The sequence below is a fragment of the Mixophyes fleayi genome, chromosome 6 (genome assembly GCF_038048845.1).
Source record: "Mixophyes fleayi isolate aMixFle1 chromosome 6, aMixFle1.hap1, whole genome shotgun sequence".
Lineage (NCBI taxonomy): Eukaryota > Metazoa > Chordata > Amphibia > Anura > Limnodynastidae > Mixophyes > Mixophyes fleayi.
In genome coordinates, this window is record NC_134407.1 from 94,919,379 (window position 1) to 94,939,955 (window position 20,577).

General features: G+C 40.2%; 1 protein-coding gene across 1 annotated transcript in view; it reads left to right on the forward strand.

Annotated features, from left to right (window-relative positions):
- Window positions 1–20,577, forward strand: part of CDH23 (cadherin related 23) — a 1,005,178-nt gene that overhangs the window by 669,049 nt on the left and 315,552 nt on the right. Inside the window, exons 21-22 of the mRNA XM_075217048.1 lie at window positions 588–700; window positions 4,225–4,332. Coding sequence (XP_075073149.1) covers window positions 588–700; window positions 4,225–4,332 — 221 coding nt within the window. The remainder of the gene's footprint in view (window positions 1–587; window positions 701–4,224; window positions 4,333–20,577) is intronic.

Below are 20,577 nucleotides of genomic sequence, written 5' to 3' on the forward strand. Positions count from 1 at the left end.
AGATACAAGACTTTTACCAAACTGTAAAAGTAAACTATTTCCAATATAAATTTTGATCTAATATAAAACAGCATTTTTTTTAACTTCCACAAATGTATTTATAAAAGTTCTTGAGCTTTGTCAGAATGGTAGTTACTTTTAATTTTCTCATATGCACAACATCCTATTGTGCATATTCTCAGTAAGTTTTAAGTATCTGAAGTGTGCAATGGAAACTTGACGTTTGTCTGCATTGGTTTTACTTGATTACTAGGCTTCAAAGAATCTCCATGTATCTCTGGCATTTTAGTAAATTACAATTTAAGTTATTTCATTATCAGCAGTTCCAATTTTTAAAGTCACGCACAATGTCTGTTTTGTATCTTTGAACACTAATTTTACTTGTCAGATGAGGTGTCTAATAGGGAATCGATCTATTGAGGTACATTGTAAGCTCCGATTATAGTTTGGGGTTTGGTTTGTAAATGGTTATGTTTCACTAAGATTAGGCATTGCTGATGAATCAAACTGTGAACAGTGCATTGTTAAGCCCAATTTTCTGGTCAATTTAGTATTAGTTGTTAATTTGACACTTTCCTTTATTATAGGAGAAATCACTACAACAACTCTTCTTGACCGGGAAGCTAAGTCGGAGTACATCTTAATTATACGGGCAGTGGATGGGGGTGTGGGACCTAATCAAAAAATTGGCATTGCAACTGTAAGTTGATTTCAATTTTCTGTTGGCATTCTTGAGTTCACAATTGACGTATTTTTAGAGCTTTGTGTTCTAGGTTTTAAAATATAATATTTATTTTAAATCATGCAAAACCATTTTCCCACTTATGGTGTTTTGTATCTTTTAAATTGATTGTGCACTTTTATCCCATTCCTTAGCTACTGATCAGTTAGGGAATTATATTCGTAATCTCCTGCACTGTTTATAAAGTTGCACAAACATACACAGCAACTTGCAAATTGGCAATACAGTCAAACGTATGTTTGCGATTGGGAGAAAATCCTGCCAGTTGATGACACATTTCTAACATTGTGTGAAGAGATTGGACAACCATACTAAGTGGTCAATGTGCACTTGATGCTGAGACTGATTGACAGTATCAAGTGACATCAGTTGAGAGTACATCATCATATAAATTCACAAAAAAAGTGGTTAATGTGTCATGTTAATGCATTCTGATTAACTTTGCTTCAGTCCACAAGATGTCTTCCTCCACTTTGTTAGGCAACAGGTTAACTTTAAGTTGTTTTGGTAATGTGGAAGAAATGTTTACATCACTTAATACGCGTCTATACCTAACTGCTGGACATGGAATGGCACCAGTAACGTTATTGTTTCTGCATGACTAGCTTCTGGTTCATATGAGTTTATGAGAACACAATAGTGTTTTTGGGAACAATTCATAATTGTTGTAGGTCCTTGTTGTGCTGTAAGTAAAACTGTCAGAAGCATTCATTTTGATTGACTCAATGGACGTAGCTTTAACAGAGATATCTTATAACTTGTGGCTTACATGTAAGCTGTACACTAGCCAGTTACACACTTCTTACCAATCTGCAAAATATGTTTAATTTTTTTTTGTTTCCTCTGAAAAAACGCAGTAAAAGACATAGTATCCCCAAAAAATGCAGTGATGATCCACTGCTTACACTGATTGTTATGTTCTACAGGGAACAATATAACAAAAAGTGCTAATTTCAGTAATAGTAAGGTGGCTTTTATGGCATTCATACAATATACAATTATTGCCATAGGCTGACAGCTGCATATCAGTAACACATAAATCAGATAACCTTAGGGCACTTTGGACTGTTGCTCAAAAGACAATTTTATGTATTCGATAAAATTTGGAAAAATTACTTAATTTTCTGCCTGTTAATCCCCATATGAAAAAGGAAATGTCTGTATATTTTACCATGCTATTATCTAAGCCTTAAAGTGTTCACCGCATAGCTTGTATAGAGTGTTTTCATTGCAATCCTTTGTGTAAATGTATTATATCTGAGAGGTTTTGATTTCCATTTTAATGCTGTGTAATAAATATTAATAGAGAGGTGTTACCACAAACATGCAAACACAGATAACAAGCACTCAGTACAGGACACAGCAGAATGATATTCAATTAACAGTTATCTAGAGGGAAGTGTAAAGACATTTTAATTATCGCATGTAATTAATTTGTGACTGCACTTACAGAGCACAGTTTATTACATTACTTTGCTTAACCTGTGGTGATAACCCAGAAATGGCAAATTAATGTGATGCAGGAATTCTGATATTAGAAGAGTAATTTCACAGCAAATGTCATCCCCGCAACATAGAACCGAGCATAGGGCGACTGCCTTCTGTTTCATCCTATCTACCAGCATACATTTGTAAATGATTTTAGTTACAGGTAGAATACACCAATTTCTTTTATAGACATGTAAAAGGTCAAGATTGGTCAAGTAGCTCTATGGCAAGTGAGAGCTAGCAGAGCAACGGTAGCCAGAGAGGGCCAAAACTGTAAAGCTGAATATGGATCTGTCAGCTTGATTTCAGACAGATCTATCAAGGGTCTACCTGACTATCTATTAGTAGGGTCCCCACTGCTGGCTCAAAATTAATGATATTGAGTCCAACACGTTTTATTCTCTTATTATATAATCTATAAAACTGTACTGTTTTAGGTGTTTTTGCTGTTATTTCATGACCTAAAAAGTAGTTCTCAGTGTGTGTGTAATATACTAGTGGTGCTTAAAGTTTGAGGCTCACTGGTATGTTATTTGGTTACGTTAATAACCAGATTGAGCCTGTGTTCTCTAATGACTTACTATCGGGACCACCAACATTAGCCTGGTGTAACCATGACAAATGAAATTGCAGGTGTTACCAGAATTGTGTGGACTTTCATGTGATGATAGCTAAACCCATGATAGATACAAGGACTTGTGCATCAAGGGCTCGCAGAAAGCACCTTCCTTATTAAATGTCTTCACTTATATTCCATCTCTCATCAATATAATATTGCATTGTATAGATATTGTATAACAGTGACACCTAAATGTTTTTTGGGTTCTAAATACCTTTTGAGGATCTGATTTAAAAGGATGGATCTCCTCACATTATGCATACATTTTATTTTATTCCTTTTTTTGCTATTCCTTCACGTAAGCAGAATATAAAATCAATCTTTACAAATAATTATGAGTTGAAATCAAAATGATGCAAATAAAACAAAAAGGTTGATTTTCAAATAAAATGCTGTTTGGCTGGAGTAAGTAGTTGTGAAGTTGTTTTTATGGCAATGTGTGTAATTTTTTTATAATATGCATTTTTACTTTTACTTCCAACAAGTATTGAAACTGAGTTTTACAAAAGTAAAAATAGAAGCAACAATGTCAGAGCACCCAAAGTTCAGATTCTTAAATAAAAAGTTTTATAATTAGGTAAAAAGCATATTTATCTTAGACCAGTTTTATTTAATTACTTTGACTGGTAAACAATAATATTTATCATGACATGTAGACCAGGAAAATGTTTATTATCTTACTGACAATGATAGCGCCTCTTTTAGGGTGGAACAAGACAACAGTCATTTAATTTGACAATTTCACAGTTACCAAAAGAAAATAGAAAAACTATTCTGCACACAAATTGACCCATTTTTTTTTAGCATGTCCCTGAGTACTTAATACTCACCATTTATTTTTTAAATGTTCATTACCTAATCTTGTGAAGTAAAAAACATTCAAATAAAGATTTCTTTATTTGTCCTCCATACATAATGCAGTTTCCCCCCAGTAGATTCAGCAAATTTATGTTATCTTAAAATTTCCTGCTCTGTTTCAATTTTCCCTGTCTCTGCCCATTCTCTCAATCCCCATTTCCTTGTATATATTCAGCTGGTAAAAAACATTTTAAAATGAAGCTCTCATTTATTAGAAGTATGAGATACAAGTATACCCATCTATAGATGTACATTATTTTTATATTTTTGAAATATACCTTAAATACAGATTAGCATAAATAATTAGAGAACAATAACAAACAAAATTGAAATGTAAACAATGTAAAGGCATTTTTTGGATTATAATTTCCCTTTGTTAAAATAATGAAAAACTGCAATCTTCTTTAAATTAGATTTGATTTGTTTTAGTTCTAAACTACAGTTATTTTATTAATTATATGTTGTAAATATTTATCAATCTAAACTTTTGAAATCACACATTGTTTGTTTTGTTTAGGTAAATATCACTTTGCTGGATATAAATGACAATGCCCCTCAATGGAAGGATGAACCTTACCTAATTAACCTGGTAGAAATGACACCACCAGATTCAGATGTCACTACGGTATGTTGGAAATTGTAGGACTGGACTTGCAGTCTTCAGTTGTTATCCTTTTGGTGGGAACCCAACCAAACATTGTCCTTTTTTCCTTCCATTTTGTGTCACTTATGGATCTTTATGCGCATTTATACCACAGACAAGTTTCAGGGGTGGGTTTCTCTCACTCGTTCTGATTTCTTACTTTAGTATAGCTGCATGCAAAATGTATCTGTTCATAGTTATTTTGATCTTAGTCCCTTTATGACTGGGATCTTTCATACGTTAAATATGCACTACCTCCTAAGAAAATATTTTACAAATGTGCCTCCACACACTAGGTGGAGCCTAGGGAGATGTTACATGACTCTATTTTTCCCAGGGCACCTTCGTTCCTCTCTGAACACTGGGGACAGGTAGGGTGGTGAGTGTGAGAACCAATCACACGACCCTCCTGGTCACACCTTTCACCACAGGCCGCCATTTAAAAGTAATAGCTTAATTTGATTTAATTTAGCTTGAGTTACCTGTATTACAGAACCAGCAGAACCCTGAGAAAAACGTCAACATGTAGCAGCCCCTGGGGCACCAGCTGGGGTAAAGGAGAATGATTTTTTTTTTGTTTGTTTGGGGGGGGGGGGATATGATTTTTTTATAGCATATTTGTTTAAATATACTTTTATTTTCAGGTCACTATATATAGAAAAAACAGGCAAAATGGGGAAAATACATGTTTCTATGATAGTTCCCATAGTAACTTTTAACACTTTAATTAGAACAACTGCTACAATTGTGACTGCACATGGATGCAAAGCATAACACCCATGCAAAATGTGTTGGTGATGTGATTTTATGGTGCTGGGCAGTGAGTTGGGGAGCTGGTGATACTGACATTTTTAACTACTTTTTTTTTATTTACTTTTTTTTATCTAGCATTGAGATTTATTAAAGAGTGAAAAGCCTTAGTGCTGGCAAACATGGGTGGATATCACCGACAATGGTGTTTTGTTTTTATTTCAACCAATATTCAAAGGGTTATTGCTGGTAAAAACACTGCTATCAACCCCCAGTGCCAATAAGATACTCTTGAATAAAGCATTTCTTTTAATGTTGAAAGGTTTTTAAATATTTTATAAATATTTATCTATTTTTTAACCCTTATTTATTTATATTTATTAGTGGAACTGATAGCTCAAATCTGGGCTTTCAGTTCCACAGCGCATGCGTGAGATGGTTATTCAGCGTATGCATGTACAGAGATGGTAAAGTGGTAACTTAAGCATTGAAAGCTAGGCTACCCTGGCGACATCTTTTTTTTTTTTTTTTATAAATTACAGAGATAAGGGATTTTCTTAACCAGAAGCTGAAATAAACGGCTGACAAGCACTTTTGGGATTGGGGGCTGTGAGTTCAAGTCTGTAATTAACAAAAGAGAACCTATCACAGAGTTGACATGTCCCTAACAGGTCATTTGAAATAGTGGAAGGGGTGAGTGCTTTCTACAAAGCGGTATATAGATGCTTTGTCTAAAGTTACATCCCAGCAAATGGGTATATTCAAACAATCACTTACACAATTTACTTTAGTGACATGTATATTATGCAAATAAATACCTTACCTAATAATGTTGTTATGAAAACTGATGTGTGTGTTTTAAAAAATGCTTATACTCTTCACTTGGGGCATTTGCTATACTTCATTTTTAATGATAAAGATACCAACTAAGCCATAAGTGCAGCTTAGAAAACTTGCATTTTTACTTTACTTTTTCCTTTAATCCAGTAATTTTTCTCAAGGACCTCTCTGTGGAAGCATTGATTTAACACCCTTCACAGAATAATAGAAAATAAGGGAGGTGATGGGAACAGAAATAATTCAGCTTCCTTTCACAGAAAGATAAATGACATGCAAGGAGAGACAATGCACATGATCACTCTCATGTCCTTTAAACTGTGTCTGTCTAAGCTTTGTCTTTCATCATTTTTACTTTAAAATATATATAAAATGCTGGTTACTCAAGATGCAGTTTTAGGACTCCCATCTCGAAAATTGTTACCGTTCATATTGTATAAAGTGCTCCTGTGCTGACGTATCGAGGAGAATGGGGAACATTCATCCCCTATCACACAGGAATACTTACGCTCAGAAAGCATTTTATGTGAATAAAGTGAATGCTAGAATAAATGAAGTAATGCTGTTACTTGAATCAGTTTCATATACCTACATGTAGCCTTGTAGATAATCTATCGCTTTAATTATGACTTGGCCACATATAGCTGCTGTAGCCACTAAAAAGGAAAGAGACTACCCAAGCCCACCTGAACTTCGCAGATCCGAGCACTGAAGTGAGTTGGCTCAGTACTTTTGCGCGCCCTGGGAACTGAAAACGAGGCAAAACGTCATTTTTGCGTCGTTAGATCTCACAAGTTTAGGATTGTATTAGAACGGCCCTCCATGGAGATCCGGCACCTTTTCACATACAGACAGACAGACACAGAAGGGGTAACAGCAGTCTCCAGTGCAGTTGGCCAATGTCATAGTTAAACAGAAAGTGTTCTTGGCAGTCTCCAGTGACATTGTACTGTGCCATAGCTCACACTGAAAGAGGAGGCGTGGTAGCATTCTTATAAGTCTCCAGTGACAATGCTCTGTGCCATTGCTTATACAGAACCAGGAGGGGTGGCAGTGTTCTTGTCACTCTCCAATCACATTGTTCTTGTCACTCTCCAGTCTCAGTGCCATTGCTCACACAGAAACAGGAGTAGCAGTGTACTTGTCATTCTCCAGTCACATTGTTCTTCTCACTCTCTAGTCTCATTGCCGTTGCTCACACAGAATCAGGGGTAGCAGTGCTCTTGTCACGCTCCAGTCTCCAGTCACATTGTTCTTGTAATTTTCCTGTCTCAGTGCCATTAGCTTGTTGCTTCTGGTCAGTTGGAAAGAAAGAGAAGACATAGCTCTTAAACCTAGGATCATACACAGTTGCCAAAATGTAATAATTTGATTTCAAAATGTTGATAACTCTTCGATCCCAGCAAAGCGAATTAAGTACTTGATCTACAAGTCCAACATAGTTAGCGGAATTGCTTAGTTTCATCTCCTCCTTCTATTTCTCTAGCTGCTTTTCCAGAAGTCTAATTAGGGGAATCACTTGACTCCAGCTAACAGTGTCTGAACTCACTTCACAGGTGACTACTTAGAGTGGTTTCAGCACCTTGCACAACACGTAAAGTATTCTCCACTGAACTGGACTAAACTACATTTCCCCTCAAATTCAATTTTACTTGCAGTTGTTGCAATCTCCTACATGCTGTTGCAGAATGCCGAAAATTAACCAAATTATTTCGGGATAGGTCATCTAGCCTTAGCAACATGGGATGCAAGACTAACTCCGATCACTAATGAGGATATTGATGAGGAAGGTATTACAAACTACTAGACAACTGTTGTCAGGATTGGGTCAAAATAATTTCACACATAAGAGGTGGATTTTTTGGTCTTATGCCCAGTCATAACATTGGCCTTCTTCTCATCACTGACAAGAACTGCTTCCACTGGTGCAGGACTTACAGAAACAACATAATCCTCATCAACATCCTCATTAGCGCCCTTGTCAGATACACAAATATCCCCCTCAACCTGTTGCAATTCTAAAGTGGCATCCTCAATTGGTGTATCACCGGCTACACTTGGGCTGTTCATGCACACATCTGCAGAAATGCTGAAAGGGGCCTTCTTTATGGGTACACTATCAGAAAGGTCAGGATTACACATAGCACTTGTGGATAGACTCTCCTCATGAATTTGTGTAATTCTGAATCTGAACTTACATTTTCCTCTAATGCCTTACTGTTTTCTTCCAGCTCGGCTTTTACACATAAAAGTATTTGGACACCACTTTTGGAGTCCGAATTACTTGGTCTTGCTTGGTCACAAGTGACCTTACAAGAAGAAGCCTCAGTAACAATTTTAGATCTCGCACTCATAGAGAAAGGCGAAGGCCTCATTCTTTCTTTGCCACTGCGTGTGTAGAATGGCATGTTGGCAAAAAAAAATTCCGGCAGATAACTTTTCATGGGTTACAGCTCTTTTTTTCTTCACCACGGTAAAAGGTGGTTTTTTTATGTTTTTTCCCTGACTTAAAAATACTATGTACTTTTACATAGGCTTTACTAGAGGACGTAGAGGGATTACTATCATCAGGACTGGTGCAGCAGCTGCTTGCTGCTCCTGCTCTTCTGTGTACTGCTGTGAATTCATTTGGATAACACCCTACACCAGTGGTTCCCAAACTTTTGCAGTTCGCGGCACCCTTAGAGTCTCCAAATTTTTTTCAAGGCACCCCTCCAAAATAAATACTGAGCAGTCCTGTTTTAGAAGTAGTTGGGTCAAAAAATGTAATAATTATTTAGGTCAGGACAGAAATACTTATTTAATTGTATGCAAAAATGCCCCCTCTGTATCCAGACACACTGCCCCAACTGCATCCAGTCACGCTGCCCCCTCTCACGCTGCCCCCTCTGCCCTCTCTCACGCTGCCCCCCTCCTCTGCCCTCTGTCACGCTGTCCCCTACCTCTGCCCTCTGTCTCACTGCCCCCTCCTCCTAGTAACAAGCTGCGTGAGAGAGGAGAATGCTGGGTCCCGGTGCCGCGGGGATTGGTAAGTTTATGTTTTGTTTGTTTTTTTTCTGGCTGGCTGCGGCACCCCTGTGACAGCGCCGCGGCACCCCTGGGAGCCGCAGCGCACACTTTGGGAACCGCTGCCCTACATTTTTTGGTGCAAATTCAGAAGAAAAGCCTGCAAGGATTAGTATATTTGTATTTCAGCAATGACAATTAGCAATGGAGCTCTTGTTTTTGGGTGTATATAACACCCTACACTTTTTGGTGCAAATTCAGAAGAAAAAACTGCGAGGATTAGTATATTTGTTTTTCAGCAATGACAATTAGCAATGGAGCTTTCTTTAACACTGCTACCATCCTCCTCTTTCAATTCTGTAAGTTTGCCTGCCCACCTGCTCTACACTCTATCCTACCCCTTCTGTATCCCTCTCTCAAATGGCGCTAGAAGGGCGCCATGGAGGGCGGTATTTATAGATTCCAAAACTCGCGAGATCCGAGATCTGACGACGTCACAATGACGTTTTTACCTCGTTTTTGAATCGGAAAAAGCGGAAAATCTGAAAAACCGACTCGGCTCGGTACTCGGATCTCCTAAGTTCGGGTGTGTTCGGTTTCCGAGGAACCAAGCCTGAGCATCTCTAGTTGCAGTATAGATGCCCAAAGCAAAAAAACAGTTGTCAGCGCTTATCCTTAACACTGCATATCTGTGTGTATCTAGCAAAATGAAGACATGAGGTATTAGTTTATATTTTTATGAAAACATTTAAGCTTGTATCCCAGCATCTCCATATCCCCTCACTCTTATGATTGATTTAAGCCATAAATGAGGATAAGTCAAGCAGGAATAAGATAAAAACCAGAAAAGTTGGACTTGATGTAATGGTTACACTTTTGCAGCACTCCACAAACCAAGGTGCAGAGAGTTGTTGTAAACTTTAATGTGTATTAGTGCAAAACGAAGAACTGTGATCTCCTGTTTCTCTGGTTCAAAAGCAATGCTAGGGCTAGTGTTGCATCGATGATTTAAATGGCATGTTTTTGTTAGACTCCCTTGCATCATTTCAGTTCTCATAAGAGACTCCAGCACCATAGCTACCAACATTCAGAATCCTGAAAGTGGATAATAATAAGCCCCACCCCACCCTGCCCAAACCCCACCCAGTTGCATACAAACTCCACCCACTAATGAGCATATTTAGTCAAAAACCCACCCAATTTCCATTAAACTCCCACCCCTTTTGAGGGACACGAGTCGGGATGTCCCACCATAATAGGACCAGTTGGGAGGTATGCAGCCCAGTCCTCGAACACATGAAGGGGGGAGGGCAGTGCGATAACAAAAGGGGGGGCAGTGTGATAAGGAAGGGGGAAACAGTGTGATAATGAAGGGGGGAGCAGTGCGATAACGAAGGGGAGTGGGGAAACATTGTGATAATTAAGGGGTGAAACTGTGATAATGAAGGGAGAGGAACAGTGTGATAATGAAAGGGGGTGGGGAAACAGTGTGGTAATGAAGGGGGTGATAGTGTGATAATGAAGTGGGTGAAACAGTGTGATGATTAAGGGGGTCAAAGAGGTCACAGTGTATTACTTGTACTATTTGTATTACTCTATTTATTGAAGTTTATTGTATGATTTGTATTAAAAGAAGAAAAGCATTATTGGATGAACAAATAATTTATAAAAGAGGAGGGCGCAAATTTATTTTTTGCAGAGGGGCACCAGACATGCTAACACCTGCCCTGCCTCCCACAATCCACAAACATACTGGTAGGTTAATTGGCTGCTGTCAACTTGAGCCTAGTCTGTCTGTGTGTGTATGTTAGGGAATTTAGACTGTAAGCTCTAATGGGGCAGGGACTGATGTGACTCCGTTCTCTGTCCAGCGCTGTGGAATTAGTGGTGCTATATAAATAAATACCTGATGATATGTACTTTACATGATATGATTCATGAACATACATGGACTCACTTTTACATGTTTCCTTCTATGATGTAATATTACAATTGTATATACAATTGTACTAAAAAATTAGTTTTACATATTCTATTGTTTGATATGGTTGATTATTTTTTTATTGGTCAAGTACACCATATAAGAAATAGCTCTGATCATGCACATGTGCCTGCTGTGAGAAATGTATTATAGAGACACACATCCCAATAAACAGCTGGAATGGACTGGTGGCAGGGGCGGATTGGCCATAAGTACTTCCGGGAATTTTACCGGTAGGCCGATGACCTGAGGCCGCCTGTGTGCCGCCTGACGTTTTTTGTTTTTTTTTAAACAAGGAAGATGACTGGCCCCTTTCCCCGGGACCAGCCACCTTCCTTCTAGTGGCCGCAGATCTGTCCCTCCCTCCCCCTCTGCGTGACCTAAGTATCACATGGGACGTGCACCATGTGACAGGTGCCGTCCCATGTGAGCAGAGCAGAAAGCGCGGCTGGAAGCGGATGACAGGTAAGTGTGAAGTGGGGGCGCTGATAACAGGTGTGTGTGTGAAGGGGGGGGCTGATGTCAGTACAGTGTGTGTGTGAAGGAGGGGGCTGATGTCAGTACAGTGTGTGTGAAGAAGGGGGGGCTGATGTCAGTACAGTGTGTGTGAAGGGGGTGCTGATGTAAGTACAGTGTGTGTGAAGGGGGGCTGATGTCAGTACAGTGTGTGTGAAGGGGGGGCTGGTGTCAGTACAGTGTGTGTGAAGGGGCTCTGATGTCAGTACAGGGTGTGTGAAGGGGGGGCTGATGTCAGTACAGTGTGTGTGAAGGGGGGACTGATGTCAGTACAGTGTGTGTGTGAAGGGGGGGCTGATGTCAGTACAGTGTGTGTGTGAAGTGGGGGGGCTGATGTCAGTACAGTGTGTGTGAAGGGGGGGCTGATGTCAGTACAGTGTGTGTGAAGGGGGGGCTGATGTCAGTACAGTGTGTGTGAAGGGGGGCTGATATCAGTACAGTGTGTGTGAAGGGGGGGGCTGATGTCAGTACAGTGTGTGTGAAGGGGGGGCGGGCTGATGTCAGTACAGTGTGTGTGAAGAAGGGGGGGCTGATGTCAGTACAGTGTATGTGAAGGGGGGCCGATGTCAGTGTTTTGTGTGTGTGTGTGTGTGTGTGTGTGTGTGTGTGTGTGTGAAGGGGGAAATAATGGAAGTACTGTGTATGTGAAGGGGGGGACTGATGTTAGTGTTGTGTGTGAGGGGGGCTGATGTCAGTGTTGTGTTGTGTGTGTGTGTAGGGGGGGCTGATGTCAGTGCTGTGTGTGATGACAAGGGGGCATGTGGCAATGTAATGTGGGTGTGAGGTAGTTGGTGGCTAAAAGGTGCTATTTTGTTTGTGGGGTGATGGGGTAATGTAATTTAATAGTGGGGCCTATTAATTTAAAATGGGGTGGTTTGTGGGGCTATTAATTGAATGTGGGGGTGAGTTTGGGGACAATGAGATCTATTTATTAAATTTGAATATGAATTATTTAATGCCAGGATAGTTGTGAGAAATGGTTATATTTATTAAATGTAAATGCTATTAATTTATTGCTGGGGCTCTTGGAGGGAGGTTTATTTATTCAATGTGAATGCTAGTATTTTAATGTTGGGGTTGGAGGGAGGCCTTATCATTATATGTGAGTTATTTTGATTTAACACCAGAGCTCCTTAGAGTTTTTTAAATTTCATGTACCCATTTTCTTTTCTAGATGGGGCCCCCAGCATTTCAGGATCCAGACAATCGGCAAACTGAGCAAGAGACACCAGAAACCACAGGTAGGGAAAGCAGCAAGAACAGGTAAGAGAGAGCAGGACAGTCTGCTAACTGTATTTTTCTATATTGGCAGTTCCTTTGCACCCCGTTATTAAATAAACAAAAATATGTACAGTCATGGCCAAATGTTTTGAGAATGACACAAGTATTGGTTTTCACAAAGTTTTAGACCTTTTTGTCAGATATTGCTATGGTATACTGAAGTAAAATTACAAGCATTTCACAAGTGTCAATGGCTTTTATTGACCATGTCATTAACTTTATGCAAAGAGTCAATATTTGCAGTGTTGACCCTTCTTTTTGAAGACCTCTGCAATTTGCCCTGGCATGCTGTCAAACAACTTCTGGGCCACATACTGACTGATGGCCGCCCATTCTTGCCTGATCAATGCTTGGAGTTTGACAGAATTTGTGGGTTTTTGTTTGTCCACCCGCCTCTTGAGGATTGACCACAAGCTCTCAATGGGATTAAGGTCTGGGGAGTTTCCTGGCCATGGACCCAATATTTTGATGTTTTGATCCCTGAGCCACTTAGTTATCACTTTTGCCTTATGGTAAGGTGTCCATCATGCTGGAAAAGGCATTGTTCACAACCAAACTGTTCTTGGATGGTTGGGAGAAGTTGCTCTTGGAGGATGTTTTGGTACCATTCTTTATTCATGGCTGTGTTCTTAGGCAAAATTGTGAGTGAGCCCACTCCCTTGGCTGAGAAGCACCCCACACATGAATGGTCTCAGGATGCTTTACTGTTGGCATGACACAGGACTGATGGTAGTCCTTACCTTTTCTTCTCTGGACAAGCATTTTTCCAGGTGCCCCAAACAATCTGAAAGGGGATTCATCAGATAAAATTACTTTACCCCCGTCCTCAGCAGTCTATTCCTTGTACATTTTGCAGAATATCAGTCTATCCCTGATGTTTTTACTGGAGAGAAGTGGCTTCTTTGCTGGCCTTCTTGACATCAGGACTTCCTCCAAAAGTCTTCACCTAACTGTGTGTGCACTCACACCTGCCTGCTGCCAATACAGAGAAAGCTATGCACTGGTGGTGCCTCGATTCCGCATTCTGGGGTATATACAAATTGCCATCATAAGAACTGAGACAGCAGACTTTGTGAAAATAATATTTGCGTCATTCTCAAATTTTGGCCATGACTATATATTGTGATGACATTTTCTGTTACTGGTTTACTACTGCTAAATTTAGTTGCTCATGTTGTCCTACTTACTATGTATTAGTCAAAGTGTACCCATCACTCGTACACAGAGAAGGCAGCCATTATGTGGGTGAACCAATAATCATACCACCCAACTGTCCCGATTTTAGCGGGACAGTCCTGATTTAGGGTTCTGTCCCGCCCAGGGACATGTTTGTCCCATGAGTGGGAATGTTGGATGAAGGGTGCTATGCAAAGGGGAGTCTAGCACTTTACAGACCTCTGGTGTACTAATCCCGCCTCCTTTTGTGCTTGCCCCGCCTACAGTTGATATGGTCCCGCCCACATGAGGCCACTTCCAGAAATTTTTCCAAGGCCACTTTAAGTTCCCAATCCGCCCCTGACTGGTGGTGACAAATACGGTTTGTTTTCTTTACATCTAAAGCTTCTAAAGTATGCATTTACAAAAAATACTGTTGGTCAGTTCAAAGGCATAAACTCCACACTCACTGTATAATACTATGCATCCTTCTGGTTGTCCTTGGTTTGTAGTGTGAGCGCACTGTATTCATTTGAAAACATTATGGTTGACAGTTATCTTGTACAGGTAACTATGTAGAAGAGTTGGTTTTGTCCATAGGAACCAATAATATCTTTATTTTTATCTTCTAAACTGTCCTCCCAACTGTTTCAATATTTTTTGGGCTCTGTGTCACCATTACAAGTAGGACAGTTATGTCCTGTGAGATAGAAAGTTGTGAAATATGTCTCATTCACAGCTACTCTACATAACAGAGCATTGGTGAATGGGTGTTACGTGCATGGTGCATTCGGTATTGACGGCGTGAAACTAATGGAGGGGAACCAACACATCTGAATTGCTGGACGTGATCCCAAGGTGTATGGGCTTTGTAAGCACATTTGTCACAATTCCCCAACTTTAAATGTTGGGAGGTGTGCACATATCAATGTAAGATCTGCAATGGAATATTGAATTATTAACTACCAAAAAATCACATTGACATCTCCAATAGTATACATGTTACATCCTAGTAAATATGTATTCAGAGAGGATTTTAAATATCAAAATACAGAGGATCAGTCACAACTGCATCCTAATGGACTTCCCTGCCCCCTGTGATATGTGGTCACATGACTCAGTACTAACTAGAGATGCTCACTGACCCCCGTGTTTTGGTTTTGGTTTTGCCAAACCGCTCTTGCGTGTTTTGGTTTTGTTTGGTTTTGTTTTACAATTTTGTTTAAAAATCAATGTTTTTGGGCATAAAATACCCGAATTTAGTGCTCCACCTGTTTCTTGGATAAGTATTGTAATTGTAAAGCTAATAAATTATGAAAAAACAGTTTAATTCCTGGTAGGGCGTCATTAATTCTACACACAAACCAGATTGTCTTCCTCTCCATCTATGCACATTGGCAATGCAGCCATCGTCTTTGGGTGTATATTACACCCTAAACTTATAGTTAAATATGTAAAGAAATAGACAAAGGCAGTTTGGTTTCTGTCTCTCTAGGCCCCCCTCCACTTGTAGAAAATACAAAAAAATTCAGCCGTTATAGACTGTACAAACTGCCTTTGTCCATTTCAATTTATATTGGTTTCAGTCTCTATAGCCCCCCCCCCTCCACTTGTAGTTGAATAGAAAAGAAGGAGCCTGCATAGACTGAACAATATAAAAAATAAATGGACCAAGGTAGTTTGGTGGCTGTCTATGCCTCCCCCCACCCTCCACTTGTAGTTGAATAGAAAAAAGCAGCCTGCGTAGACTGAACAATAGAAAAAATAAATGGACCAAGGTACTTTGGTGGCTGTCTATGCCCCCCCCTTCCCACCCTCCACTTGTAGTTAAATAGAAAAAAAGCAGCCTGCATAGACTGTAGAATTAGAATATAAAAAGAAATTTAGAAAGGCAATTTGGTATCTGTCTGCATCATCCTCATCAACATCATCATTAGTGCTCTCGTCGACTACACAAATCTCCCCCTCATCCTCTTCTAATTCCAAAGTGGCATCCTCAATTGGTGTATCACTGGCTACACCCTGGTTGTTAAGGCACACATCAGCAGAACTGCTGAAAGGACCCTTCTTTATGGGTACACTGTCACTAACAGAATGCTCACGATTAGACATACCACTGGTGGATGGACTCTCCACAGGAATTGTTGTCATTTCTGATTCAGAGCATACATTATCCTCTAATGCCTTACTGTTTTCTTGCAGCTCAGCTTTCACGCGTAACAGTAGTTGTGCACCACTTTTAGACTCCAAATTACTTGGTCTTGATTGGTCACGAGTGACTGTACAAGAAGAAGGTTCGGTAACATTTTTTGATCTGCCACTAATAGAGAAAGGCGAAGGCCTCATTCTTTCTTTGCCGCTGCGTGTGTAGAATGGCATGTTGGCAATTTTTTTTTTTATCGGCAGTTACACTTCTTTTTCGCTTCAACACAGTAAATTGTTTTTTGGTGTCTGTTTTTTTCCCTGATTTAAAAAGAATATGTACTTTTACATAGGCTTTAAAAGATGACATACTGGCGTACTGGGAACACTACTATCAGGACTGGTGCCAGAACCTGCTCATATGTGGACTGCTTTGAATCCATTTTAATGAGCCCAAACCACTTGTAGTGCAACAAATTGAAAAATAAGCCTCCTCTATCCTCCTCCCTTCCTGCTCTAACAATTGCTAATAGAATTTGAATTAATAATAGAATTGAATAGATTAGAAATGAAAGAATAATACAAAGAATAAGGTGTACAATTATTGCTCTGTCCCTGCACTACTACAGCCTGTGACCTAACCTAGCTCTCTCCCTCTGTCAAATGGCGATGGATTGCTGTGGAGGTGGGTATTTATTCTTTTCAAATCTCGCGAGAACCAAGCTCAGAAATATGAATACGTCACAATGACGTTTTGCCTCGATTTCGATACCGAACGGGCGGGAGAGTACCGAGCCTCCTCCGCTCGGTACTCGGATAGGCAAAGTTCGGGTGGGTTCGGATCTCGGAAAACCGAACCTGCCCATCTCTAGTACTAACCAATGGCAACAATTGTAAACACATACAAATGGCTAATTGGATCTTAAACAAATGATAGGCATGATAATATTGCATAATTCACAACAAAATCAAAGGTTTTAAATCTCTATTTCTCTCATGTATATGTAAAACGATCTAACAATGATTTAATAATGATTTAACTTACTTTGCTCAAGTTATTAAAGTGGAACAAGTTAGACATCAAGCTGTGTTATTATATCCTCTGACCGGGACTGTAATATTGCTATTGAGAGGTTATGGTGCTGTATTAAGGAAGAGTTTATTCTGGCAAATCTGCTGTATTTAAAGTTTTTCTGCAAGCTGATACAGTGTGCAAGGAGCATAGAGAGAAATCATTTTCCACAAGAGTTTGTCTATATTGCTTCAGAAGTTTGATTCTATTGTGAAGCTGCCTAAAACGGTTGCTGAGGAGAGAATTGCAAGTTGTTTAAATCCACAGATGCTGGAAGAGATCTGCTTATTCAATTAGACAGATTACTAAGTGACGATTGTGTTCTTTAAACTGAAAATCGTTTAATGTGCAGAATTACTGTTGTTTACACTGAGCTTAGGAGTCACATTGCATCAAGTCGGATAAACTTTGTGTCCAGCTGAAACTTCGCTTTAACATGTGGATTAGAATTTACCCCCGTGGCTTCTGTCTATTGTAAAGTGACTGTAGTCTACAGTCATTTCTCCTGAAGCATCTAACCTGGACAAGTTGGATTAATCCTTGTTGCATCTCTACTGATTTTCTGTGATAAGTGTTGTATAATTGCACTAAAACTCTATTGTGATTTTTTGTCTAGATAATCTGCTGCTGCAGCTTTTAGTGTCTCATTAACCAGTTAGCAACTGGTTGTCTCTCAAAAGTATTTATCCAGTGAAACCCATTTCACTGAAGCACAGTGCCTAACTTCAAAGTGAGATGTATTTATTCAGTAACCTATTTGTTTTAGTATTTTATGTTTGCATATTGCTGATATTGTTGAAACAAGGTTTCTAAAATGTTATTTTTTGTGACATGTTGAATAACAATACATATTGAAGGTCTCGTTGCATTACTTCCCTACACTATGTTAGAGATCGCGGCGGCCGCGGGCACCACCGCGACTCTCTTGAATCCTCCAATGATGTCCCGGCCGTTGCTACGGTAACCGGGACGTCACTTCCGGTTTCCACGTCCCGGTTGCCTGGGCAACAACGGGGACGCTACAGATTCCCTGTCGCCGCACCCGGCCAGCTGGTTAATAGGCGGGCGCGCGCGCACAGGGCTAGTTAGGTGAGAGACAATCATGGCTGTCCAGGTGCCTAGGAGGCAGCTTGTAAAGGAGTCAGTTATTAGTATGCAGCTGAGCACTGCATTACGATTGGCCACCAGCACTTCTATCTATTAGGCTTCTCCTGTGTGGGCTCTTCTCGGATTGGCTGCTTGAACTATTAAAGGCAATGAGGACTAAGCCTCATTGCCAGTTATAGCGTTCTGTACTCAGTTCTGCTGTCTGCTTGTTCTCTCTGTTGGTTATTATTACCTTTGATTGACTACCCGTGTTTTGACCTTTGCTTGTTCCTGGACCATTGAACCTTCGCTTTTGACCCTGACCTTTTTGCCTGGATTCCGGATTTTGCTTTTTTTGCCTGTGTGTCTGACCCTTCGCTTGTCCCCGGATTTTGTACCTGAGCTAGTGACCTTTGACCTTGGATTCCCTCTTTACTACAGCCTGCCAATCACTCCACTCCTGGGTTCTCCTTTAAGTCAGTATACATTACTCGACCCTCGGTCGGTCCGCAGACAAGTCTGTCCCCACCACTAGGGGCTCCAGCGAACACTGGGCCTTCAGGGTAGTTCCCGAGTTTCACTGTACTGGCTTGGGAGTTCCTAACACACTACCTCTACTTATCTGCCGCTTTGGTAAAACCTTACACCACAAGCAAAAAGAATAAACTCACACATTTATGCAGTTTTAGCCATGTGTCCTTTGTTTCATTCAACACTACTGGAGGAACCTTTGCCTCTCTACCATACCAACAGTCCTGTGGAATCCTATGTTACACTTCTTCTGGGGCACCAACCATCTGCCTTGTTACATTAGTGAGCTGAATGGGAATGATGATCGACTTCAAACTGCTAAATCTGCAGAAGACCAACTATACCAGTTAGTACTGTAGATATGTTGGAGAACACATTCTTAATTTTTAGAGCTGTATATAAAATGTACCATGCAAATTTGCCACTACACCGACATTCATAGCCCAGCAGGGTCTGACTGGCCCACTGCCATACCGGGACTTCACTGCCCTTTGGCCCTGCCCCATACCCAATGTCTGCTTGTGACATGGTTTTAAAGTAAAATGAAGCAAAATCAAGTAACCTAGTTGCCCACACAGCTTTGCCATGTTCCACGCAGGCACCATTTTCCAACACTGTTCATCTGAAGGGATGTCAGGGAACAGCCAGTTCCATATCATTTCCTGTGCACCCATTGACCCCCACCTCTACTACTTTCCCCCTTGAAATGGATGAGATCATTTCCACCTTTCTCCTGCAAATGGAGCTGTGACTGAAGGCAAATACAGTAAGTTTAAATACACATATTCCTATCACTTTCTCTCCTGTCTGTGTCAATCTTTCTTACTTATGTCCTGTCTGTGCCATCATCTTTGACCTTCCCTTGTCTATGCCAGCCTTTCTGCCCTTCCCATGTCTGTGCCAGCCTTTCTGCCCTTCCCCTGTCTGTGCCAGCCTCTCTGCCCTTTCCCTGTCTGCTCTAGGCTCTCTTCCCTGTTTGCGCCAGACTCTCTCCTTCCACTGTCTGTGCCAATGTTTATCTCCTTCCTCTGTCTGCGCCAGTCTCTCTCACTCTGTCTCGTCATGTGTGCCTGTGTTGTCCTCTTTCTATTTCTGTCTCTTATTTTATTTGTGTACTACATCTTCCATCTGTCTTTCTTTGCTCCCCCAAACACATTGAGTGTCTGTCTTTGCATTGTGGGTGTCTATCCATTTTTTCTCCCCCTTTCTGTTGCTGTCTGTTTCTCTTTATCCCTCTTATCAGATATATCCCTCATCGTCTTCTACCATTTGCTCCCAGCATCTACTTTAGAAGCATAGAAGCATAAACTTTTACAGCAGATAAGTATTGCTTGACCCTAGTCTGACCATTTTTTAACCTATGGTAACCTCAAACCCTATTTGAACCTTTACTAAGGATATCCTTGTATCTAATCCAAGAATGTTTAAATTAATCTGCTGTATTAGCCTCTACTGTGTCTGATGGGAGGCTATTTCACGTATTATCCACTACCCTTTCTATGAAGTAGTTTTTTCCCAAATTTCCTCTGAACCTACTTCTCTCCAGTTTCAGTGTATGTCCTTGTGTTCTAATATTTCTTTTCCTTTGAAGAATGATTCCCGCCTGTACCTTGTTAAAACCCTTGATATATTTGGAAGTTCCTATCATGTCCCCCCATTCCTTTCTCTGCTTCAGACTATACATATTAAGATATTTTAGTCTTTCTGGGTAAGTTTTGTGCTGTAGGTCATGCTCATTTTAGTTGCCCTTCTTTGTACAAACTCTAATATATTTATATCCTTCTAAAGATATGGCCTCCAGAACTGAACACAGTATTCTAGATGAGGCCATACCAATGACTTATACAGTGGCATTATTACTTTCTGCTAC